Source organism: Oncorhynchus mykiss, chromosome 4 (assembly GCF_057628025.1).
Source record: "Oncorhynchus mykiss isolate SJ-2025 chromosome 4, ASM5762802v1, whole genome shotgun sequence".
In the NCBI taxonomy this organism is placed as follows: Eukaryota; Metazoa; Chordata; class Actinopteri; order Salmoniformes; family Salmonidae; genus Oncorhynchus; species Oncorhynchus mykiss.
The window spans coordinates 87008857-87034738 of NC_143025.1; the positions used below are offsets into that span (position 1 = coordinate 87008857).

The 25882-nt window shown below is 43.0% G+C and overlaps 1 protein-coding gene across 1 annotated transcript in view; it reads right to left on the bottom strand.

The window, feature by feature from the left end:
* Positions 1-10998: 10998 nt before the first annotated feature.
* LOC110522579 (poly(A) polymerase alpha) overlaps positions 10999-25882 on the bottom strand; it is a 29411-nt gene continuing 14527 nt past the window's right edge. Inside the window, exons 10-20 of the mRNA XM_036976218.2 lie at positions 22563-22635; positions 22009-22129; positions 19990-20074; positions 16414-16467; positions 16097-16216; positions 15457-15566; positions 15139-15260; positions 14682-14957; positions 14150-14518; positions 13354-13425; positions 10999-13014 (exon numbers count right to left, since the gene is read on the bottom strand). Coding sequence (XP_036832113.1) covers positions 12919-13014; positions 13354-13425; positions 14150-14518; positions 14682-14957; positions 15139-15260; positions 15457-15566; positions 16097-16216; positions 16414-16467; positions 19990-20074; positions 22009-22129; positions 22563-22635 — 1498 coding nt within the window. The 3' untranslated portion in view covers positions 10999-12918. The remainder of the gene's footprint in view (positions 13015-13353; positions 13426-14149; positions 14519-14681; positions 14958-15138; positions 15261-15456; positions 15567-16096; positions 16217-16413; positions 16468-19989; positions 20075-22008; positions 22130-22562; positions 22636-25882) is intronic.

A 25882-nucleotide genomic window follows, 5' to 3' on the forward strand; every position in this document is an offset into this window, starting at 1 on the left:
AGGGTAGATGGGTAAAACTGTTTGGGAAAAGCAGACATTGAATATCCCTTTGAGCAATGTGTATCAATACACCCAGTCCCTACAGAGATACAGGCATCCTTCCTAACTCAGCTGCCAGAGAAGAAGGAAACCGCTCAGGGATTTCACCATGAGGCCAATGGTGACTTTAAAACAGCTACAGAGTTTAATGGCTGTATTAGGAGAAAACTGAGGATGGATCAACAACATTGCAGTTACTCCACAATACTAACTTAATTGACAAAGTGAAAAGAAGGAAGCCTGTACACTTTAAATACAAAGTGTTGTGTTTGGGGCAAGTCCAATACAACATTACTGAGTACCACTTTCCATTTTTTCAAGCATAGTGGCAGCTACATCATGTTATGGGTATGCTTGTCATCGTTAAGGACTGGTGAGTTTTTCAGGATAAAAAATAAACGTAATGGAGCTCAGCACAGACAAATCCCAGAGGAAAACCTGGTTCAGTCACTGGGAGATGAATTCACCTTTCAGCAGAACAATAACCTAAAACACAAGGCCAAATCTCTGTTGGAGTTGCTTACCAAGAAACAGGCAGAGTTAAGAGTTTCAACTTAAATCTGCATGAAAATCTATGGCAAGACCTGAAAATGGTTGTCTAGCAATGATCAACAACCAATCTGACAGAGCTTGAAGAACTTAATAATAATAATTTTGAAATGGGCAATTCAGCTGTGGAACGCTTATTCAGAAAGACCCTCAGCTGTAATCACAAACAAAGGTGTATTGACTCAAGGGGTTGAATACTTATCTAATCAAGATATTAGTGTTTTTTGTGTGTTTTTTTTAATGAATATATTTAGTCTCTTCCACCTTGACATTACAGAATATTTTGTGTAGATTGTTGACAAAAAACTGAAAACGAAATCAATTTGAATCCCAAACACAACAAAATGTGGGAAAAGTAAATGTGTGGGAATACGTTCTGAAGGCGCTGTATTCCTTTCCATTGTCTGGGCTGTGAGGAGAGGAGGAACACACACCCACAGGGACCATCCCATGTGTTCGCCCATGCGTTCAGCGCTCCTTGTCCCTGCCACAGCAAAGGTGAAACACACCGACGCCAGCCGATACCTGAGACAGAGGATAGCTAGCTCCAGGGTGTGATTCCATTCCTCTCCATGGTCGCTGTAGATAATAAAGGTTAATTACAGTGGTTCACCATGTCATATTTGACATGACCAGTCATCGCTGTAATTACAATCATTACACTCCAATGGATGTGTAGTTATCCCCTTTTAAACACACGGCCGCACAAAGACAATCTATTATTCAATCAGACCAGAGCCATTCAGATCAGACCTGCCTGAGTTCACTTCATCTTGGGCCTGGATGAATCTGACTGCAGCTAATACGCCCTCTGAGCCCCGGAGAAGAAGAGAAGAACAAAAAAAAAAAGAGAGAAGACACCTAATTAGAACCCTTTCAAACGGTCAATCACATTTTCAAAGGAATGCTTTAAGTTTATTCTGATAATCAGGTGACATGAATAGGAATGGATTTCATCTCGTGCTTATCAGAAGTTATCTGGAGATAGAGGGGATGGCAAGTCAGGTGGATGATGAGGCTTTGCCCTTCTCTAGCTTTGCTTCTGTCTCTCGTTTCCCCCTACTGTATCTCTCCCCTTTCCCTCACCTCATTTCTACCATATCCTCTACCCAGTGCCCACAGGGATTGGCAGCATGTAATTTAAGAGCAACTGGCACAAAGACCAAATGCCAAGCAGGCAGGCCTATAATGGAGGCTGGTGAAATGTGTTCCGATTTAAATGGGGCCGAGCGTTCGGCTCGCAGCACAGGCCCACGGTGTGTAATTAAGATCACTAGGGACAAAGGAGAGTAGAGGAGACAGTCCAACAATGAAAAGACAGGACCTGGGGTATGGAGGGGGAGAGAATATCAGCTCCATTCACCCAAAATGGAAAAGGGAAGATTTTTATGGACACTTGAGTAGTTGAATAAAAGAGTCACAGAGAGGTTTGGAAGACCATGTCTAGTACTTCCTACCTCTAGTCTACTTCATTGTTAGTGAGTTTAAGTCATTGGTGTAAAGTACTTAAGTAAGAATACATTAAAGTACTACCTAAGTTGTGTTTTTTTGGGGGGGTATCTGTACTTTACTTTACTATTTACATTTGACTACTTTTACTTCACTACATTCCTAAGGAAAATATTGTACTTTTTACTACATACATTTTTCCTGACAACCAAAAGTACTTGTTACAATTTGAATGCTGAGCAGGCCAGACAAATGGTCAAACGCACGCACCTATCAAGACAACACGTGGTCATCCCTACTGCCTCTGATCTGGCGGACTTAACACAAATACATCTTCTGTAAATAATGTCTGAGGGTCGGAGTGCGTTCCTGGCTATCCGTCACAATAAAATGGTGCCGTCTGCTTTTCCCCTACCAACATGTATATACAGTTGAAGTCGGAAGTTTACATACACTTAGGTTGGAGTCATTAAAACTCATTTTCATCCACTCAACACATTTCTTGTTAACAAACTATAGTTTTGGCAAGTCGGTTAGGACATCTGCTTTGTGCATGACGTACTGTAAGTAATTTTTCCAACAATTGTTTACAGACAGATTATTTCACTTATAACTCACTGTATCACAATTCCAGTGGGTCAGAAGTTTACATACACTAAGTTGACTGGGCCTTTAAACAGCTTAGAAAATGCCAGATAATGATGTCATGGCTTTAGAAGCTTCTGATATGCTAATTGACACAATTTGAGTCAATTGGAGGTGTACCTGTGGATGTATTTCAAGGCCTACCTTAAAACTCAGTGCCTCTTTGCTTTACATCATGGGAAAATCAAATGAAATCAGCCTAGACCTCAGAAAAAAAATTGTAGACCTCCACAAGTCTGGTTCATCCTTGGGAGCAATTTCCAAATGCCTGAAGGTATCACATTCATCTGTACAAACAATAGTATGCAAGTATAAACACCATGGGACCACGCAGTCATCATACCGCTCAGGAAGGAGATGCGTTCTGTCTCCTAGAACGTACGTTGGTGTGAAAAGTGCAAATTAATCAAAAGAACCGCAGCGAAGGACTTTGTGAAGATGCTGGAGGAAACAGGTACAAAAGTATCTACATCCACAGTAAAACAAGTCCTATATCGACATAACCTGAAAGGCTGCTCAGCAAGGAAGAAGACACTGCTCCAAAACCGCCATAAAAAAAGCCAGACTACGGTTTGCAACTGCACATGGGGACAAAGATCGTACTTTTTGGAGAAATGTCCTCTGGTCTGATGAAACAAAAATAGAACTGTTTGGCCATAATGACCATCGTTATGTTAGGAGGAAAAAGGGGGAGGCTTGCAAGCCGAAAAACACCATCCCAACTGTGAAGCACAGGGGTGGCAGCGTCATGTTGTGCGGGTGCTTTGCTGCAGGAGGGACTGGTGCACTTCACAAAATAGATGGCAACATGAGGGAGGAAAAATATGTGGATATATTGAAGCAAAATCTCAAGACATCAGTCAGTTAAAGTTTGGTCGCAAATGGGTCTTCCAAATGGACAATGACCCCAAGCTTACTTCCAAAGTTGTGGCAAAATGGCTTAAGGACAACAATGTCAAGGCATTGGAGTGGCCATCACAAAGCCCTGACCTCAATCCTAAAGAAAATTTGTGGGCTGAACTGAAAAAGCATGTGTGAGCAAGGAGGCCTACAAACCTGACTCAGTTACACCAGCTCTGTCAGGAGGAATGGGCCAAAATTCACCCAACTTATTGTGGGAAGCTTGTGGAGGGCTACCCGAAACATTTGACCCAAGTTAAACAATTTAAAGGCAATGCTACCAAATACTAATTGAGTGTATATTAAACTTCTGACCCACTGGGAATGTGATGAAAGAAATAAAAAGCTGAAATAAATCCCTCTACTATTATTCTGACATTTCACATTCTTAAATTAAAGTGGTGATCCTAACTGACCTAAGACAGGGAATTTTTTACTGGGATTAAATGTCAGGAATTGTGAAAAACTGAGTTTAAATGTATTTGGCTAAGGTGTATGTAAACTTCAGATTTCAACTGTGTTACCTCAATTACCTTGACTAACCTGTGACCCCGCACATTGACTCGGTATCGATATCCCCTGTATATACTCTAGCTTCGTTATTGTTATTTTATTGTGTTACTTTTTTTTAAACTTTAGTTTATTTAGTAAATATTTTCTTAACTAAATTTTTCTTAACTGCATTGTTGGTTAAGGGCTTGTAAGTAAACATTTCAAGGTAAGGTCTGAACCGGTTGTATTAATTTTAAATGATTTATACTTTTACTTTTGATACTTAAGTATATTTAATCAATTACATTTACTTATGATACTTAAGTATATTTAATCAATTACATTTACTTATGATACTTAAGTATATTTAATCAATTACATTTACTTATGATACTTAAGTATATTTAATCAATTACATTTACTTATGATACTTAAGTATATTTAATCAATTACATTTACTTATGATACTTAAGTATATTTAATCAATTACATTTACTTATGATACTTAAGTATATTTAATCAATTACATTTACTTATGATACTTAAGTATATTTAATCAATTACATTTACTTATGATACTTAAGTATATTTCAAATCCCTTTCAGACTTTTACTTAAATAGTATTTTACTGGCTGACTTTCACTTGAGTAACTTTCTATTAAGGCATCTATACTTTTACTCAAGTATGTGTGGAAGGACCACCAGAGGGCAGGCTGATCTCACGGATAGTAGCCCAACAAGGCATGGGAGACAAGGTAACCAGAGGGCAGGCTGATCTCACGGATAGTAGCCCAACAAGGCATGGGAGACGAGGTAACCCGAGGACAGGCTGGGCTCACGGATAGTAGCCCAACAAGGCATGGGAGACAAGGTAACCAGAGGGCAGGCTGGGCTCACAGATAGTAGCCCAACAAGGCATGGGAGACGAGGTAACCAGAGGGCAGGCTGGGCTCACGGATAGCAGCCCAACAAGGCATGGGAGACAAGGTAACCAGAGGGCAGGCTGGGCTCACAGATAGTAGCCCAACAAGGCATGGGAGACGAGGTAACCAGAGGGCAGGCTGGGCTCACGGATAGCAGCCCAACAAGGCATGGGAGACAAGGTAACCAGAGGGCAGGCTGGGCTCACAGATAGTAGCCCAACAAGGCATGGGAGACGAGGTAACCAGAGGGCAGGCTGGGCTCACGGATAGCAGCCCAACAAGGCATGGGAGACAAGGTAACCAGAGGCAATTAAGCACAGCTGACGGTACTAATGACATATTCTCCTTCCCCTATAAGAGAGAGTATGGAACCAGCAGACCAGGGGGAAAAAACTATCTCTGGAAGATGGCCACCGAGACAGAGGAGCGATCCAGGAAGAACCACTAAGACGGTGACAAGCCCGTGACTTTTGTTGTAGTTTAAAGATAATCGTATTGTGTTCCTGTTTCATCTGGAGAAGAAGATGTATGTTTTTCCTTGGAAGATGTTCATTGATTATGTTGGAGTGTTTGTGTTGACCCAATGCCCTCAATAGAGAACTGTGTTCAATCCAGAAAACCTACTCCTGACTCGTTTATTCCACCTTACTCCTGACTCGTTTATTCCACCTTTCCGCTTTAGAGTGAAGCCCAATTACTTGGTCCGCTCACTTATGACAATTGGGTACTTTTTCCACCAGTGGTCTAGGTACTCCAGATCGGCTGATGACTCAGGTGATACATTTCTATATGACAATGCTAATTCTGGAGTTTGGTTGAAATGACACAGTACAGTAAAGGCTTATGCCACTCTACATTTCTCTAAGGCCTGTGCAGTTCTACAGAGAGAGAGAGAGGCCTCCACCTCAGCCCCCTTCCTCGTCACCAGGACCCCGAGCCCCATCCTCGCCTCCTGACAAACCTCGAGAGGCGGAGGCTGCCAGGCTGTGCCAGCAGCTGTGGAGACGCTCATTTGCATATGAAGGCCTTAATTAGGTTTTGTGTAGTGCAAGCGCCCGTGAAAGAGAGTGTGACCAGCGGCCAAGAGGTGCCACATGACTGGGGTGTTGGATTTAAGTCCTTTGTGGTGACGATGGGCACAAGGGGTGCTGTACAAAACAAAGTCCTCGGCGATTGGATCGTCTCTAACCCATTATAGTATCAAAGCCAATGAGGAATGTTCAAACCCGCCGCTTTACCCACGTGTGTTCTGGATCTGGCCCCACCCATCGGTTTATGAACCAATTAGACGGCCCTGAATATGTTGGCATTCGGTGAAGGGTCGGAGAGGTACTCAGATCCAGACTCATTGCAGAGAAGAAACTAACGTCTGTGGGCGTGGCGTAGCGTTTGGCTAGAGCAAGGATAGTCTGGGTAGCCAGGCATGGTTTGGATGGCAACTGAGGTGGTAGAGAAGTACTGGGGTTGGTATAGGGACTGGGGGTGGGGGTACTGGTACAGGACCAGAGAGGAAGCTAGTACAGGGATAAGGTTGAAATGGGATTGACAAATCAACCGCTTGAGGTCGGAGCACAAACATTCTCCTGCTAAGAGAATGTGGTTACGATACATGTGTTCAAGGCCGTCAACCCACGACAACAACTGATGGTGTGGACGTCGATTAAGACAGCCCACCCGGACCTCTCTGATTCAGAGGGGTTGGGTTAAATGCGGAAGACACATTTCAGTTGAATGCATTCAGTTGTGCAACTGACTAGGTATCCCCCTTTCTCTACTGTCTCCTCTAGAGCCAAGCCTTTGCTAATTGTACCTTTGCTTACCTCCAACAGTACAACAAGGCATCCACACCCTCAACCGGTTTTGACTAGAAAGGATACAGCTTGTCAAAATTGATTAGAAGGATATGAGAATTTACACAGCAGGTTTGGAGAATTAACTATCAGGTTAGGAGAATTAACACATCAGGTTAGGAGAATTAACACATCAGGTTAGGAGAATTAACTATCAGGTTTGGAGAATTAACTATCAGGTTAGGATAATTAGGTTAAGGTTAGAAAAAGGTTTAGAAAAAATACACACAAAAAAAATTCTGCTTTTGACATAAGCTGTATCCAATCTAGACATGACATCAACCTGTCTGCCATGACACAGCAGCCTTCTCTCCGCTATAGAACTGGTCAGATCACTCAGAGCACTGTCTCAGTTTATCTTCTCAGATCTCCTTGAGAAGGAAACCTCTAAACATTGCGGCATCTCCCTTCCCTTTCAAGATAGAAAGCACAGTAGCATTCATGTGTTTTCATCTCACCTCTCATTTTTTGAAAGCCGCTCCTGCTTTTATCACCTGATTTGTTGAGTGGAGACGCTTGAAAACAGTCAGGAGAGATTTAATATGCATCTAAGAGGGGAACATCAATGACAGGTATGGTATGATCGGGAGGGCATTGCCAGACCATGCCCTCCCCACCAGCATTGGCACGTTGCCCGTGGCGAGTGTGGTACAGAACCTCTCTGTCACTCACATGGTAAACGTCATTTACTCCTTGTCCCGTCATCAATCTGGTGGTCTAACAACCTCCAGCAGATGGAGACCCAGCAGGAGGACAGGAGGGCCGTGCCCTGGGCCGCTACCCCACACAGAGCACTCTGTTGGGCTAAGAGGGGACACAACACAAGGATAGCCTGGGTCTCTCCCAGAGGGAAGACGGGGGGCCGTGCCCTGGGCTTCTCCAAAACAGAGAGCACTCTGTTGGGCTAAGAGGGAACACAACACAAGGATAGCCTGGGTCTCTCCCAGCAGGAAGATGAGGGGCCATGCCCTAGGCCGCTATCCCACACAGAGAGCACTCTGTTGGGCTAAGAGGGAACACAACACAAGGATAGCCTGGGTCTCTCCCAGAGGGAAGACGGGGGGCCGTGCCCTGGGCTTCTCCAAAACAGAGAGCATTCTACTGGGCTAAGAGGAGTCACAACACTGGGGGAGACCAACAGCCCAGCCCGGATCACTCCCACAGAGCAGCCAGACACACCTCTGGATGAAAGCCTAATGTAGGGGAATATTGATGAGGACAGCACACAGAACAGTTATTTAACACATCTCTACGGAGGACCGTTTGTATGGTGGAGTAGCATTTGAAATAGAATGGACATTCCTATGCATTTTCTATGGTGCAGGGTCACTGCTGCCGACAATGAGGATCCATCTGAATTAGCCTAGCTAAGCACACATGCACTGCTTTTAAAGTGATGCAATAGGAACAGCCATCAAAGACAGGCAATACGAACTACCAAGTTTAGTATTCTTTACCATTGACCGAACGCACCTAGTCACGGACACGAATACGGCTTGCTGTAAATACATAGGACCTATAGTCAAAGTTAGACCCCTATTTAAAGCAGAGATGTGAATGCAAACATCTGACCATATTGAAGCCATACATAAACTAAGGATAAACATGACCTGGGAGTGAATAAAACTGGTGTGTGTGTGTGTGTCCAATCAAATATATTCCAAAGACAGACTGACCACCTGCTGAGTAAAGAGGAAGACTGTTCTGTTCCTAAGCAACAACACACTCTTACAAGCTCTGTCTAACATCTTGGGGAATTCAGACCGGCTCGGGATGCAGATAGGAAGATTCGGAGGCACACAGGAATAACAACAGACTACAACTTTAACTAGGACAAGTTATGAGCATGCTCTCTGCGTAGCCACAGTTTCCAGTCTTTTACATTTCTGTTGTGATATTTCAGAAACTGTCGTCTGACTTGTGGGACTACACTCGGAGTATTCCAGTATTTCTCTTCATCTACTAGGAGACTGCTCCCTGGGTATACCAGTCTCTTCATCTATTAGGAGACTGCTCCCTGGGTACACCAGTCTCTTCGTCTACTAGGAGACTGCTCCCTGGGTACACCAGTCTCTTCGTCTACTAGGAGACTGCTCCCTGGGTATACCAGTCTCTTCGTCTACTAGGAGACTGCTCCCTGGGTATACCAGTCACTTCATCTATTAGGAGACTGCTCCCTGGGTATACCAGTCTCTTCATCTACTAGGAGACTGCTCCCTGGGTATACCAGTCTCTTCGTCTACTAGGAGACTGCTCCCTGGGTATACCAGTCTCTTCGTCTACTAGACTACTCTGGGTATACCAGTCTCTTCGTCTACTAGACTACTCTGGGTATACCAGTCTCTTCGTCTGCTAGGAGTTGAGATACTTAAGAAGCAAAAAGGAAATGTATTTCCTACTTTATACATTTACTTCAGATTTACAAATAATTTAGGATTTTTTTCTTAGATTTCACTGTAATGTGGTAAATCAAGTTAAAAAGTAAGATTTTAAAATGAACAGAAATGTGATAAAACATCTGATAGTGTAAGCATTGCCATTTAAACCATAGGTCTCGTATAGCACAAATCAACAACCCAGGACTTCCCCAACTCGGTCCTGGGGCACGTTCTGGTTTTGCACTAACACTACACAGCTTATTCGAAACCATCAATCTTTAATGATTAGTTGATCAATTGAATCAGCTGTGTAGTGCTAGGACAGAAACCAAAACGTGCACCACTTCAGTTCTCGAGGACCCGAGATGGGGAAACAGCAGGGGTAAGAAAGAGTCTGTTGGGGTAAGAAAGAGTCTGTTGGGGTAAGAAAGAGTCAGCTGGGGTAAGAAAGAGTCTGTTGGGGTAAGAAAGAGTCTGTCGGGGTAAGAAAGAGTCTGTTGGGGTAAGAAAGAGTCAGCTGGGGTAAGAAAGAGTCATCTGTTGGGGTAAGAAAGAGTCTGTTGGGGTAAGAAAGAGTCTGTTGAGGTAAGAAAGAGTCTGTTGGGGTAAGAAAGAGTCAGCTGGGGTAAGAAAGAGTCAGCTGGGGTAAGAAAGAGTCAGCTGGGGTAAGAAAGAGTCAGCTGGGGTAAGAAAGAGTCAGCTGGGGTAAGAAAGAGTCAGCTGTGGTAAGAAAGAGTCAGCTGGGGTAAGAAAGAGTCTGTTGGGGTAAGAAAGAGTCTGCTGGGGTAAGAAAGAGTCAGCTGGGGTAAGAAAGAGTCAGCTGGGGTAAGAAAGAGTCAGCTGGGGTAAGAAAGAGTCAGCTGGGGTAAGAAAGAGTCAGCTGGGGTAAGAAAGAGTCTGTTGGGGTAAGAAAGAGTCTGCTGGGGTAAGAAAGTCTGTTGGGGTAAGAAAGAGTCTGTTGGGGTAAGAAAGAGTCTGTTGGGGTAAGAAAGAGTCTGTTGGGGTAAGAAAGAGTCAGCTGGGGTAAGAAAGAGTCAGCTGGGGTAAGAAAGAGTCTGTTGGGGTAAGAAAGAGTCTGCTGGGGTAAGAAAGAGTCTGTTGGGGTAAGAAAGAGTCTGCTGGGGTAAGAAAGAGTCTGTTGGGGTAAGAAAGAGTCAGCTGGGGTAAGAAAGAGTCTATTGGGGTAAGAAAGAGTCAGCTGGGTAAGAAAGAGTCTGTTGGGGTAAGAAAGAGTCTGTTGGGGTAAGAAAGAGTCAGCTGGGTTAAGAAAGAGTCTGCTGGGGTAAGAAAGAGTCTGCTGGGGTAAGAAAGAGTCTGTTGGGGTAAGAAAGAGTCTGTTGGGGTAAGAAAGAGTCAGCTGGGGTAAGAAAGAGTCTGCTGGGGTAAGAAAGAGTCAGCTGGGGTAAGAAAGAGTCAGCTGGGGTAAGAAAGAGTCTGTTGGGGTAAGAAAGAGTCAGCTGGGGTAAGAAAGAGTCAGCTGGGGTAAGAAAGAGTCAGCTGGGGTAAGAAAGAGTCAGCTGGGGTAAGAAAGAGTCTGCTGGGGTAAGAAAGAGTCTGCTGGGGTAAGAAAGAGTCTGCTGGGGTAAGAAAGAGTCTGCTGGGGTAAGAAAGAGTCTGCTGGGGTAAGAAAGAGTCAGCTGGGGTAAGAAAGAGTCTGCTGGGGTAAGAAAGAGTCTGTTGGGGTAAGAAAGAGTCTGCAGGGGTGTTATGCGACTGTGTTGGAACTTTTTCCTCATGCAGTCGTGGCTCACTTTGAACAAGAACACAAGCATATCTCCTCAACAAGGCAGACCTTTATTTGTGAAAAAAAAAAGAAAGTACAATACCTCATCCTTACAAACACGCATAAGAAAAAAAAAAAGCATTGTAAGAACAGGGGACATAACATTTAAAATGGTAGTCATTGAAGAAAAACATCTGTACATGTTGATTAACACACTGTAGGTTGACAGTGGTCTTCAGATTCATCATCACCATACAAGTCCACACGGTTAGCACAAACAAAACCCCCAAAAAAGTATTGTTTTGTTAATACATCTAGAAAATATTGAGAAAGTTCAAATGTTAAAAGTCAGGACATATTGTTTTTAAACTTAAAAAAAGAAAAAAATTACTTTGTTACTTTGTTTGCTAATCCTACTAACACATTTAAACCCGTTGACTATTCCCACAAAGTCCACATCCATTACGACGAGAACAAGAAGATCCTAAATGAATAACCAACAAAGACAATTGGTTTTTACGAACTAAACCCTCTATGCAATGTTAGAATAATTATCTTGATTCAAATCGCACCATTTTATGCAAAAAAATAAAAATCACCAAGGCGAAAGATCAAGTCCTTTATATTCTAAGCAAAAGAAAAGCATTGTTTTTCATCATTTTAATGTTATTGTACAAGACAGACACTAATGGTTACTGTACAATGCATGTATACATAGAATCTACATTTGTTCTATGCCCATTCTAATCATTTTGATTCTATACAATGTATATCTGAACGCTTCAGTCAGACACCAGACCACCTCGCTACTCTACACTCGGCCTACAGCACTCTGCTACTGCATTTTCTTACTGTAGCAGTCCTCGGACATAAATCACAGATAATCTGAACGTCAGCGTGAATGTAGAAAGATGACTAAACTCTTAACTCCTTTTTTGTCATCTCTAGATTATAAACATGCATCCTAGACAAGAGAAACTACGCCATCCTGTTCACAGAGACATTCTGAGATATTCAGGGTTGTTTTTTTGGTCAAAGTTATTGTGTTGTACATGTACACAAACCTGATGTAGTTCCAAGCGTGTAGCTGCAAGCGATGACAGCGTGGACATCTTTATGATGCGCCCCCCTCATTTCACTACCTGTATACCCTGAAGGCCACCTCGTATCCCAACAGTTACCTGACAGACAGCGACTACCTGTCCGTGGATTATAGACGGATACAGAACGGCAGCCGATTCCCTTTATATAATGACCAGGGTTATAAGTAGTGGACTATATAGGGCCTCCAAGCCAGTTCCACTTTTCATTGGTCCAGTCACTTTTCATTGGTCCAGTCTATTGATTTAGACCTGGGACACCAGGTAGAATAGAAAAGCAGCAGGCTCCTCGTAGGGGTCAGATTTTATTAACCCTGCTATAGGGAACAAGGTGTCATAACCTGTAGTCATCTCTAATCCGTTATAGAAGACCGGAAATAACAGGTTCGAACTGGCGAACGTGAGCACGTCTGTCTGTCTGCAGAGTCACGGTGACATCTTTGTGCAACATTCTACTCCTTCCAGCAGCTCTGGAAGAAGTAGGATGAAGATGCCTAAATGGTTAAGGTGAAGACACAGGGGAAGGTAAGCTGATCCCAGATCTGTGCCTATGGGACAACTTTAAATTTAACCAGTAAGGTAGAGGTTGGAAGCTGCCTGGGAGAATCCAGTAGAAGGGCAACATCGCCCTCTTGTGAAGATAGTTGCAACTACGCCCTGGCATGTCAACCGACAATGTCCCTAGTCGAGAGAGCGCTGTCTGTCTAGTCGCCTGTGCGTCCGCCCTGTCTGTCTGTCTGTGTGTCTGTCTGCAGCACTGTGGGCATTCCGTGGCAAAGGACAGAGGACAAGTAGGTCTTAGAACATCCACCGTAGCGGTCAGGGGTCAGGGGTCGGGGGGGCTGGATTGGTGCGTCTGTCTGGCCTCTCCTACCTGCTGAGACGAAGCTTGATAGAGTTCTTCACCACTGGAATGGGGTTGGCTGGCAAGAGAGGCACGTCAGACAGATCCGTACTCACCATTCTCTGAGGGGAGAGAGAGATTATTAAGTTGTTGTTTGGCTGCAATATTCACAATATAAACAGACCAAAGTGGAGAAAATTACCTGTAGCCTACCTAGAATTATATATATATATATATATATATATATATAAATAAATAAATATAAGAGAGAGAGAGATACTCTCTTGTGAGTGTAATATTTACTGTTCATTTCTGATTGTTTATTTCCCTTTTGTTTTTGTCTATTTCACTTGCTTTGGCAATGTAAACATATGTTTCCCATGCCAATAAAGCTTTTTGAATAAAATTGAGCGAGAGAGAGGGAGAAAGAGAGGGATGGGACACAAAAGTAGAGCTGATACCGTAATGTTTGCCTCCATCTTCACTTCCCCTTCAGAAGCCGCCATCTCCTCAGATATACTGTCCTCATTGACCTGGCAACACAAGGGCCCACAGAACAGTTTATCACAACTATCATTGACCTGGCAACACAAGGGCCCACAGAACAGTTTATCACAACTATCATTGACCTGGCAACACAAGGGCCCACAGAACAGTTTATCACAACTATCATTGACCTGGCAACACAAGGGCCCACAGAACAGTTCATCACAACTATCATTGACCTGGCAACACAAGGGCCCACAGAACAGTTTATCACAACTATCATTGACCTGGCAACACAAGGGCCCACAGAACAGTTTATCACAACTATCATTGACCTGGCAACACAAGGGCCCACAGAACAGTTCATCACAACTATCATTCACCTGGCAACACAAGGGCCCACAGAACAGTTTATCACAACTATCATTGACCTGGCAACACAAGGGCCCACAGAACAGTTTATCACAACTATCATTGACCTGGCAACACAAGGGCCCACAGAACAGTTCATCACAACTATCATTCACCTGGCAACACCAGGACCCACAGAACAGTTTATCACAAGTACTAGGCCGGGGCAGTATACCGTATACCAAGGTATTTGGAAAAAGCCACAAGATGGTTTTTCAACACCATCCAAACTATTTATTTGAAGTTTTTCAATAAATGTGAATATCTGCAGTCAACTTCTGCAATACAATAGGAGACGCAGAGACATAAAAATGGTATCCATACATGAAATTGGGCCATGACGATAAGCTTGTTGTGTACCTCTGCCTCCACAGAGGTGCCCCCCTCTCCAACGCTAGCTGCACCACTATCCTCTGTCTTTGTCTCTGGGACTATGGAGGGGTCCTCCATCTGGTGCTCCTTAGGGCTCTTCTCCTCCAGCACCTCCTGGTTAGGGGTCTTGTGGGCCACTGGGGGACCTATGGTGGGGGGAGGAGAGGGGGTCTTGTGGGCCACTGGAGGACCCATGGTAGCGGGAAGGGAGGGGGTTTGGGGGGCCGCTGGAGGACCCATGGTAGCGGGAGGGGAGGGGGTTTGGGGGGCCGCTGGAGGACCCATGGTGGGGGGAGGAGAGGTGGTCTGGCTGCTGGGGACGGAGTCTCCTGAGGTCTGTCTCTCAGTGGCTGACTCCTACAGGAAACAGAGGAGAACATTATCAAACAGGATCAATAACTGGAGTCTACTGTCCCAAAATGGCAGCAACAAACACCTGCAACAACAATAAACTTGTACATGGTGTGTACATTCTGTAAACTCCTGGCTGCACGATGGCAATTAATATTGAATAGAATACCTCAGAGTCTGATTTTAACCTCTTCCTCTCTTCTTGCATAGGGGAACCAGGTCTCTTCACAGCTGGCGGACTCATAGTGGAAGCTTGGATCTCTGGTTGGCTGGCTGCTGCCGCGATGGGACTGGGAGGGGGACCTAGCGGGCCACTCTTCACTGGGGTCGACGTGGGCACTGCGGCTGACAAGGCTGTGGGGGAGGGCACTGACATGCTGTTGTCACTGTCCAGCGATAGGTCCAGACTACTGTCATTCATCTGACGAAGCCCCTCTGTAGAGTGCTGGGGGACAGAACAAAATGACACGGGTAACAGGAAGCAGTCAGTCAGCGAAATTAGAGACAGAGTATCTGTTCCACTTCTAGAGAGTTAAAAACACCAGCTGAAGATGCATATCTGAATGGTCAATAACATAAGTAGGTTGATCAGAGGTGGAGGATAAGGAAATGGGAGTCTTTCGTACCTTTCTGCGTTTGGGCATGACCAGGCTGGGCAGTAGCTGATGCAGTTGTCTCTTCTTCACATGCATGGCCTGGATCTTCATGTCTGCCTCGAACATCTTACTGCTGATGGCCTGGCGATACACTGCAGGAAACATTTAGAAAATAACTAGGATTATGGTCCTTGTTATAGAACATTAGCATCAGTTTGTGTCAAATAATAGATACAATAGATACAAATACAGAAAACAGGACAATAATCTTCCAAATCTGGAACGTTTCTAATTCTACATCACATGGCGTTCCCATGGCGATCGACTGTTTGAGTGAGGTGATCATACCCGTGTCAGTAAAGGACTGGATGTCAATGGTCAGGTCAACGTTGAGGTTCTCTGATGTCTCCATCTTCTTAAAGATAACCCCTATCACCCACATGGTGCTGACCTCCTCTCTGAGACAGACAGAGACACAGAGATACAGAGACACAGAAAGAGAGACACAGAGAGAGAGACACAGAGAGAGAGACACAGAGAGAGACAGAGAGAGAGAGAGAGAGAGACAGAGAGAGAGAGAGACAGAGAGACAGAGAGAGAGAGAAAGAGACAGAGAGAGAGACACAGAGAGAAAGATACAGAGAGAGACACAGAGAGAAAGAGAGAGAGACACAGAGAGAGAGACACAGAGAGAGACACACACAGAGAGAGAGACACAGAGAGAGAGAGACACAGAGACACAGAGAGAGACACAGAGAGAAAGAGACAGAGAGAGACACAGGGATACAGTGACACAGAGAGAGAGACAAAGAGAGAGAGACACAGAGAGAGAGAGACACAGAGAGAGAGAGAGAGAGAGACACAGGGATTCAGAGACACACAGAGTTATAAAAGAAAGAGACCTTGTCCATGGTCAAGTAAGAGTTTGTTACAATCTTGCATAAATAAATGAAATCAATGAAATGTCCCAGCTCAATAACAAACTCACTTTTCCCTGCTTTCCTTGGGTCCAGGGAATGACTGGGGGTTGACATGGGCCAACGTTATGAACTCATTCTTCTCCAGGTTTCCCACAAGGATCCTGATCTTAGACTCAACTAGACCAACCCTGCAGGGACAGAGACAAACAGTACTTTTAGCAATCTATTCCCCAACACTAGTCTGATAAAAGACTCATCTTTTGGCTTTAGGAGCAACATTGAAACAGATGAAATGCAATACATGGTACACACCAGGTCTCCACCCCTCATCATCTAATGCTCATCAAGGTTTTTCCAGTTTGTATATGTTTTTGTCAATACTCACCATTCCAGGTGCTGCTTCTCGGTGGGGGCGCTTGCTAGCAACACAATATAATGCCTTGGAACATAAGAGACAGAACAATACCATTACACCCTAAAAGACAGAGGCCAGGCAACGAACCCAGGCAAGGAACCCAGGCTAGGAGAGAGGCACTGAGAGGCCCGGATCAGATCGGCACCGCTCTCACAGCATGTCATGGAAATATATATATATATTTTTTTTAATATATTAAAAACACACTTCTCTCAAACTGCTACAAACTACAGGACTAATACCAAAGTGTGTGTTAAGGCAATGAATGATAGACACACAAACGTCAATAGTCTACGTGAATCTGTCTTACAGCAACACGTCACAGTGTCAGCTACAACTGCTCCACAGCACATCAAACTAGTCAGATAAAACCAATAGAACTAACACAATCATTTACTCTCCAAATCATCATGTCAGAGAACAAACCTGATTCAGTCTAGAAAACATATCTTCCACAATATTAAAAAGTATCCTGATAGTCACTATTATACTAAAACTGAGCAAAACTAGTATGTCTGTGTACAATCTCTACGCAGTTACCACGGTAGCCCCATTAAGTTCTCTCTACGCAGTTACCACGGTAGCCCCATAAAGTTCTCTCTACGCAGTTACCACGGCAGCCCCATAAAGTTCTCTACGCAGTTAACACGGTAGCCCCATAAAGTTCTCTCTACACAGTTACCACGGTAGCCCCATAAAGTTCTCTCTACGCAGTTACCACGGCAGCCCCATAAAGTTCTCTCTACGCAGTTACCACGGCAGCCCCATAAAGTTCTCTCTACACAGTTACCACGGTAGCCCCATAAAGTTCTCTCTACGCAGTTACCACGGCAGCCCCATAAAGTTCTCTCTACACAGTTACCACGGCAGCCCCATAAAGTTATCTCTACACAGTTACCACGGTAGCCCCATAAAGTTCTCTCTACGCAGTTACCACGGTAGCCCCATTAAGTTCTCTCTACGCAGTTACCACAGTAGCCCCATAAAGTTCTCTCTACGCAGTTACCACGGTAGCCCCATAAAGTTCTCTCTACGCAGTTACCACGGTAGCCCCATAAAGTTCTCTACGCAGTTACCACGGTAGCCCCATAAAGTTCTCTACAGTTACCACGGTAGCCCCATAAAGTTCTCTACAGTTACCACGGTAGCCCCATAAAGTTCTCTCTATGCAGTTACCACGGTAGCCCCATAAAGTTCTCTACGCAGTTACCACGGTAGCACCATAAATTCCTCTATACGCAGTTACCACGGTAGCCCCATAAATTCTTTCTACGCAGTTACCACAGTAGCACCATAAAGTTCTCTCTATGCTCTGTGTGGAACAGCTCTTCCTTGCATCTTGTTCAAAACCACCTCACTGTTCGTCCAATCACAGGAGCTTGTACTCTGATTATTTCCCATGAGGTTACAATATTTTAATAGGGATAAAATGACAAGTAGATGATTACGGGAAGGATAGTTTTTCATTTTCAGGCCACATTGAAAATAAAAAAAGGTCTGAGCCCGGGATAAAATGACAGATTTATTCAAACAGTACAGAGTAACCAGTAAAATCAGCAGGATGCCACCCAAGCCAGCAGGATGGTCTGATTCTGAAATCTATTAATCAAGCCTGATGTGTAAGAGTCTAACCTGGATGACAATCAAAGTGAAATTACTCCTCTAATGCTCCTGTCCAATCCACAGGCTGGATGTATTTATTCACTTAAAATGATAATCCATTTTTTTTCAGGCTCTCCAGTGCTATAAAAGGCCATCCAGAATGTCCTGTTGTATTGTCTCCTTTTCTCAGCCAGCAACCCAGAGGAATAGGAGTTGTATTTAAGGCAGGGTGTGCTGTCAACAACCCAGGAGGAGGAGTTGTATTTAAGGCAGGGTGTGCTGTCAACAACCCAGGAGGAGGAGTTGTATTTAAGGCAGGGTGTGCTGTCAACAACCCAGGAGGAGGAGTTGTATTTAAGGCAGGGTGTGCTGTCAACAACCCAGGAGGAGGAGTTGTATTTAAGGCAGGGTGTGCTGTCAACAACCCAGGAGGAGGAGTTGTATTTAAGGCAGGGTGTGCTGTCAACAACCCAGGAGGAGGAGTTGTATTTAAGGCAGGGTGTGCTGTCAACAACCCAGGAGGAGGAGTTGTATTTAAGGCAGGGTGTGCTGTCAACAACCCAGGAGGAGTTGTGTTTAAGGTAGGGTGTGCTGTCAACAACCCAGAGGTGGTGTGCTTAGCCAGGGTGTGCTGTAGGCAATATAGTCAACATTTTTCTGGCCAAGAAAGGGTGGATGGATCGAACTGATTTGCCAGAAGACTTTTGAGGGTATTTCACATCAAATGGAGCACTCCGGTAATGGACCATTTTGGTAAATGAAGGAGAGGATTGGATCACTAAACTTTCCATAGAACACTTAAGACAAAGGGGAGGTGATTGGGCTGCAAAAAGGCTCTATATTCTGTAAATAGGTTTTCACGTTGATTGGGCAGCAAAAAGGCTCTGCATTGTGAAAATAGGTCTACATGTTGATTGGGCAACAAAACGCTCTGCATTGTGAAAATAGGTCTACACGTTTATTGGGGCTGCAAAAGGAGCAATGCCTCTTGGGTAACAGAACTGTGGCCACTGTCCTATCATCATGCTCTTGCACACCACTGATAAACCAATTAAAAACATATCTATATCTAAAAACCTATCTAGCTATGTAAGAAAGTGTTCTTAACTGACTTGCCTAGTTATATAAAGCTGAAATTAAAAAAACAAAAAACTAATTGTAAATACATTTCTCTACACACAGATTTCAACACAACATTTCTCTATACACAGATTTGAGCAGAACTGCTAAGTGACAATGGAATCCAGGATGTGAGTTAGTGATCTGGATTCATGTATAGAAATTAAACTGAAAGAATGACGCTTTCATTTTTGGTGTGCTTCACACGACTTCTGGCTAATGCTAGTACAACAATTTACGGATTTATCATGATCAAAAAAACTAAAATAAAATAAAAACATGTCTACAAAATCAAGACTAACAAGAAATACATTGTGCAAATTGTGAACTAAAGCATTTTATTTGGGATTTGATAGGACAATATAACAAGACAAGGAAAACCAGGAGATGGTTTAATATAGGAAACTGTACAACTGAAGTACCTACCTTTTAGTAAAATATACAAACATCAAATATTGAGTTGTGCTTACATTAGAGGCACAGTCTATACTAAATATTACTGAGACACTGGGCTTCAGGCCCCTGCATAACGTTAACATAGAGGTTGCGTTTATGATAATTGTTTTGTGAATCAAAGAGGATGCTTAGGTAAGAAGAAAGATTATTTTGAGTCTTGTATGAAAGTCTGAAGTGTATATTTAATAATTACAAGTAAGTCAAACTGAAGGAGTGGATTACATATACAGTTGAATATAAAAAGACGAAAAGGAGAGCTTCACATTTACTGAAAAGTACGTTGGTATATTTAGAAAATAGAAACCTTTATTGAAATAGTTGGTTTGTCTCACCATGTGCGTCCCACAGGATAAGCTGTTTAATACATACTTGTATTTCTGAAAGAAGTTTGGTGCGTCAAATAGTTTGGACCACTCTGCTTTATTCTGCAAAATTTCATCTGTGATGGACAGACCTGTGGGAGGAAGGAAACCTTGTTTACCAACAGGGAGAAGGAGGAAGGAAACCATGATAACCAACAGGGAGAAGGAGGAAGGAAACCGTGATAACCAACAGGGAGAATGAGGAAGGAAACCGTGATAACCAACAGGGAGAAGGAGGAAGGAAACCGTGATAACCAACAGGGAGAATGAGGAAGGAAACCGTGATAACCAACAGGGAGAATGAGGAAGGAAACCGTGATAACCAGCAGGGAGAAGGAGGAAGGAAACCGTGATAACCAACAGGGAGAATGAGGAAGGAAACCGTGATAACCAACAGGGAGAATGAGGAAGGAAACCGTGATAACCAACAGGGAGAATGAGGAAGGAAACCGTGATAACCAACAGGGAGAATGAGGAAGGAAACCGTGATAACCAACAGGGAGAATGAGGAAGGAAACCGTGATAACCAACAGGGAGAAGGAGGAAGGAAACCGTGATAACCAACAGGGAGAAGGAGGAAGGAAACCGTGATAACCAACAGGGAGAAGGAGGAAGGAAACCGTGATAACCAACAGGGAGAATGAGGAAGGAAACCGTGATAACCAACAGGGAGAATGAGGAAGGAAACCTTGATAACCAACAGGGAGAATGAGGAAGGAAACCTTGATAACCAACAGGGAGAACCAAAGGGAAACTTGTTAACCAATGAGAACCAAAGGGAAACTACCATCGCTCAGTCAGACTGCTCTATCAAATCATAGACCTAATTAGAACATAATAACACACAGAAATATGAGTCTTAGGTCATTAATATGGTCAAATCCGGAAACTATCATTTCGAAAACAAGACGTTTATTCTTTCAGTGAAATACGGAACCGTTCCGTATTTTATCTAACGGGTGGCACCCATAAGTCTAAATATTCCTGTTACATTGCACAACCTTCAATGTTATGTCATAATTACGTAAAATTCTGGTAAATTAGGCGGCCCAAACTGTTGCCCTGACTCTGAGTGCAAGAGAAGTGACACAATTTCACCTGGTTAATATTGACTGCTAACCTGGATTTCTTTTAGCTAAATATGCAGGTTTAAAAATATATACTTCTGTGTATTGATTTTAAGAAAAGGCATTGATGTTTATGGTTAGGTACACATTGGAGCAACGACAGTCCTTTTTCACGAATATGCACCGCATCGATAATATGCAACGCAGGACATGCTAGATAAACTAGTAATATCATCAACCATGTGTAGTTAGCTAGTGATTATGATTGATTGATTGTTTTTTATAAGATAAGTTTAAAGCTAGCTAGCAACTTACCTTGGCTTACTGCATTCATGTAACAGGCAGGCTCCTCGTGGAGTGCAATGTAGTCAGGTGGTCAGAGCGTTGGACTAGTTAACCGTAAGGTTGCAAGAGTGAATCCACGAGCTGACAAGGTGAAAATCTGTCATTCTGCCCCTGAACAAGGCAGTTAACCCACTGTTCCTAGACCAGTTAACCCACCGTTTCTAGACCAGTTAACCCACTGTTCCCAGGCCGTCATTGAAAATAAGAATGTGTTCTTAACCGACTTGCCTCGTTAAACAAAAGGTGTAAAAAATACAATTTAAAAACAAAAATCGGCCAAATCGGTGTCCAAAAATACAGATTTCCGATTGTTATGAAAACTTGAAATCGCCCATTCCGATTAAATCGGTCGACATCTATTAGGAACCCCTTCAAAAATAACTAAAAAAGGCCAGACTAGATGGGATTTACTTGATATGCATGCAAAACTTACATTTGACGAAACTTCCCTTTGACATCAATGTATCATTTATGTGAATGTTTGAGTAAGTTTCTTACTCGAGTCTCTGAAGTTAGGACACTGACCTGAGGGGTTTTGTATAAAAAGAGCACAGAGGGGCCTGTGGATGCAACAGTTTGTGTATAAGAGTTAGAAATCGAGACGGCCAACGGACCCTGTTTGAACTCGTCCACCATGACAGCCCGTGTGGAGACGGAGACGTTGTAGGTGGAGTTCTGCTGGGGGTAGGCTGGTGTGATGATGGGCATCAGGTGGTACCGGTCACTGGGTGTCACCTGGAACAACACAGTGACACATTCTCAGAGTTATATCCTACATGGGAATATAGGGCCACTAGCAGGGTTGGAGTCAATTTAATTTCAATTCAGTCAGTTGTATGATATATTAAGCCTCAAATGCAGTTGAATCAAATTGTTTGTAGTGGAACAGATAAGTAACTGACTCGGGGTTGAGATCACAGGTAAAACCCCTGGCCCTAGACCACTGGTTGATACAAGTGGGATGTGTCTTGGAGGAACGGGTGTTTATAACAGCTTAAAAAAAATACATGACTAAAAATATTTATATTTATTTTAAAAAATAAACCCCCCCCTTTAGTTGGCAGCTCAGCTAGTAAAATGCTCTAGGCAGTTAAGTTCATGTTTATGACAGTCCTTGATCTATTAGTGTTGCTCAGGAAAGGACTTGTATCAGCATGACCAACATTACCCTGGGGTCCCAGACTGGCAGGTTCAGGTTGCAGTCCTCGGGCTGCTTCAGGAGAACCGGGTTGGGCCATTCCCTGCAACACAACACAATTCAAGTTCAGCGTGATGATACAGACCGAGTATAGCATCAGTCAGCCAATCCTTTGCACTAGCCATCTTGCTTCGCTATGTTCCTAAGAAATACAGGAGTAATTAAGGCTGCCAAAAGCACCAAGGACTGAGAAAATGTGATGACAATCAGGGTTTCTCTGGATCAAAAAGGGCAGGGGGGCATGGCAACAAGGACCGTCGGCATGGCTACATTTTAGAGGCCTCCATCTTGGCACTGTAGAGATATTGCATTCTTAAGCCAATTGCCCGAATTCTTTAAATATCTCTATAGAGCAAAGTTGTAATTATTATTTTTAATTTTTAAAGCTAATTTTCTGCAATTCTACACATTTTTGCCATGGAGCGGAGTGAAAATGTTGCAGTTTTAAAAGATGTTCCCTGCAATTCTGTGCATTTTGCCATGGATAATGCTGTGTTCTTTTGCTCAAACATAACAAAAATGAACACAGCTAAATTCATTGTTTTGGGAATTTTCAATTCTCCGACTGTCTAGCTTTTATTTTGGTGATTGTTAGTTCTGAAAGACTAGATTATATAAAAAAAAATAGATATATAGAATGTAGAAAAGATAACCTGTGGTTTTAGTCCTTTGAGTTTACACAAAGCTTTTAGACGACCCGAAAATCAATTTAGGCAGCCCCCTAAGGACTAGAATGGCAGAACAATCCTTGATCATAATATAGAAAGGGTGTCTATTAAATCCCGCTTCATAACAGGGAAATGCCGGCTTTGGTCCTAAATTGTTTTATTTAAAGACAAATAAATAAAACAGTTGCCGGCAAATGACAGGGAGCAAAAAAAAATATATATATCTATATTATTTTAATTAAAGTGCTAAAAAAATAAAATTCATTGATGGAAATGGTTTTGACAGTCATGCTTATTGGTCAATAGTGGGACTGTTTAGTATAATGGAGTGGAATTAAATTGACTTTCCTTAGTTATCATGCATCTATTTATTGTTGGATTCTAGCTTGAAACATACTTGTTCAGGTTACCATACCAGAACGTATTGATTACGTCACATGTATAAGGAATGTATACAGTATGATAGATGTCATTGAAGGTAAATAGGAACTAGGTGTGAAATAGGTGTGTGGAAAGTTACTGAGTGAAGTGGAAAGTTACTGAGTAAGAAAAATGGGGAGTGCAGAAAGATCCTATTCTGTTAAAATATGTTATTGTTGAATATGAACGTTCTTAACTAAGGAGGGAGGCAAAGGGCAACAGTGTAGTGACAGTTCTTTGTAAGGCAGACCAGTTTCTGAGGAATCATGTTTCTGCAGCTGTATGACCCAGTGGGTGATTAAACTTGGTTTGAGCTTTTTCTACTCTGTTTGTTCAGAACCGAACATTATCCAACACAACTATCACACGTGCACAGCATACTATTTTGAGCAGGATTTATCCTGGAGCTCATCAGCTGGTTGCTGCACGATTAAAAAGAGCTATTCATTTTTTTTCCTCTCTCTCTCTCTCTCAACTGGTAATTGAAGTGCACCTCCCAGTCACCATTTAAGTGCAGGCAACATGCAATCAGCGAGTGACCCATCACTTTACAATGTGAGCTGGAGGCAGTATGCATTTTCGAAAACACACTTAAAATTGTTTGAAACCTGATTTTTTTTTCTCCTTCAAATGAGGCATGTCTTACCTTGCTTCAAATTAGCCTATAAGCAAAATCTGACAATTGAACCGTTTGAGGTAAATAGATTATTATTATTTTTTTTTTTTTTATACATAGTTTCAAGTTTACAATTGATCCTACCATTTTATAATGCCAGTTATGATCATATGCCCATTTCCATGGAACAGTTTCATTTCAATTATAATGTTCTGCTCTCTCTTCCATCACTGTCACGTGGTTAATCATACAATTACAGAAGTAAAGTAATAAGGGACCATCATCCTCTGCCATATGGACACATCGTGATCCATTGGCGGCAACAACAACAATAAAAAAAAAGTTCAAAAAAAAATGTATTAAGAACACATTCTTATTTACTATTGACGGCCTATACCGGCCAATTGTGCGCCGCCCCTATGGGACTCCCAATCACGACCGGTTGTGATACACCCTGGAATCGAACCTGTAATGATGCATCAAGCCCTGAGATGCAGTGCCTTAGACCGCTAAGCCACTCGGGAGACTAAAGAAATGAGAGCACGGAACTCATAGCCTATAGGCCAATGTAGCAGTAAGTCTATAATTTTCATTGATCTTTCACACTGAGGATGGGTGACTATCGAGACATTTTTGGAAATATTTTAACAAATAGCTTACTGTGAGGAACTATAGTTTTACAATATAATTCACGATTAATGTAAAAAAAAAAAAAAACACTTTCCTACATAGCAGGCCAGGTACAGGTACAGGTACAGGTACAGGTACAGGTACTAGGTACAGGTACAGGTACAGGTACTAGGTACAGGTACTAGGTACAGGTACAGGTACAGGTACAGGTACTAGGTACAGGTACAGGTACTAGGTACAGGTACTAGGTACAGGTACTAGGTACGCTCTCAACATTATCAGGACAGAGAAACCAGACACATATCCGTTGCTCACCAAATATAAGACAATGGAAAGAAAAAAAAACGAAAAAACAAACATGGAAAAATCTCTTAAATGATGCTTACGAAATAAACCAAAAGTTATTTCTCACAAGTGTAGCAAGTTGTGAGCTCTGTAAATGTTTCCACTCGGAGAATGAGAACGGGAAATGACTAATTAATACATGCATCAACAACTGAAGGTTATTAACAGTACATTAATTCCTCTTTGTCAAAGTTCTGTTAAAGTATTATGAATGATTTTATTTAGTATAATTTAGACAAATTTCCATTTAATTTCCTACTGGACCCACCACTACACCATTAGACCCACCACTACACCATTTCTCTCCGGTTCTATTAGACCCACCACTACACCGCTAGACCCACCACTACGCCCTTAGACCCACCACTACGCCCTTAGACCTACCACTACGCCCTTAGATCCACCACTACGCCCTTAGATCCACCACTACGCCCTTAGATCCACCACTGCGCCCTTAGATCCACCACTACGCCCTTAGATCCACCACTACGCCCTTAGATCCACCACTACGCCCTTAGATCCACCACTACGCCCTTAGATCCACCACTACGCCCTTAGATCCACCACTACGCCCTTAGATCCACCACTACGCCCTTAGATCCACCACTACG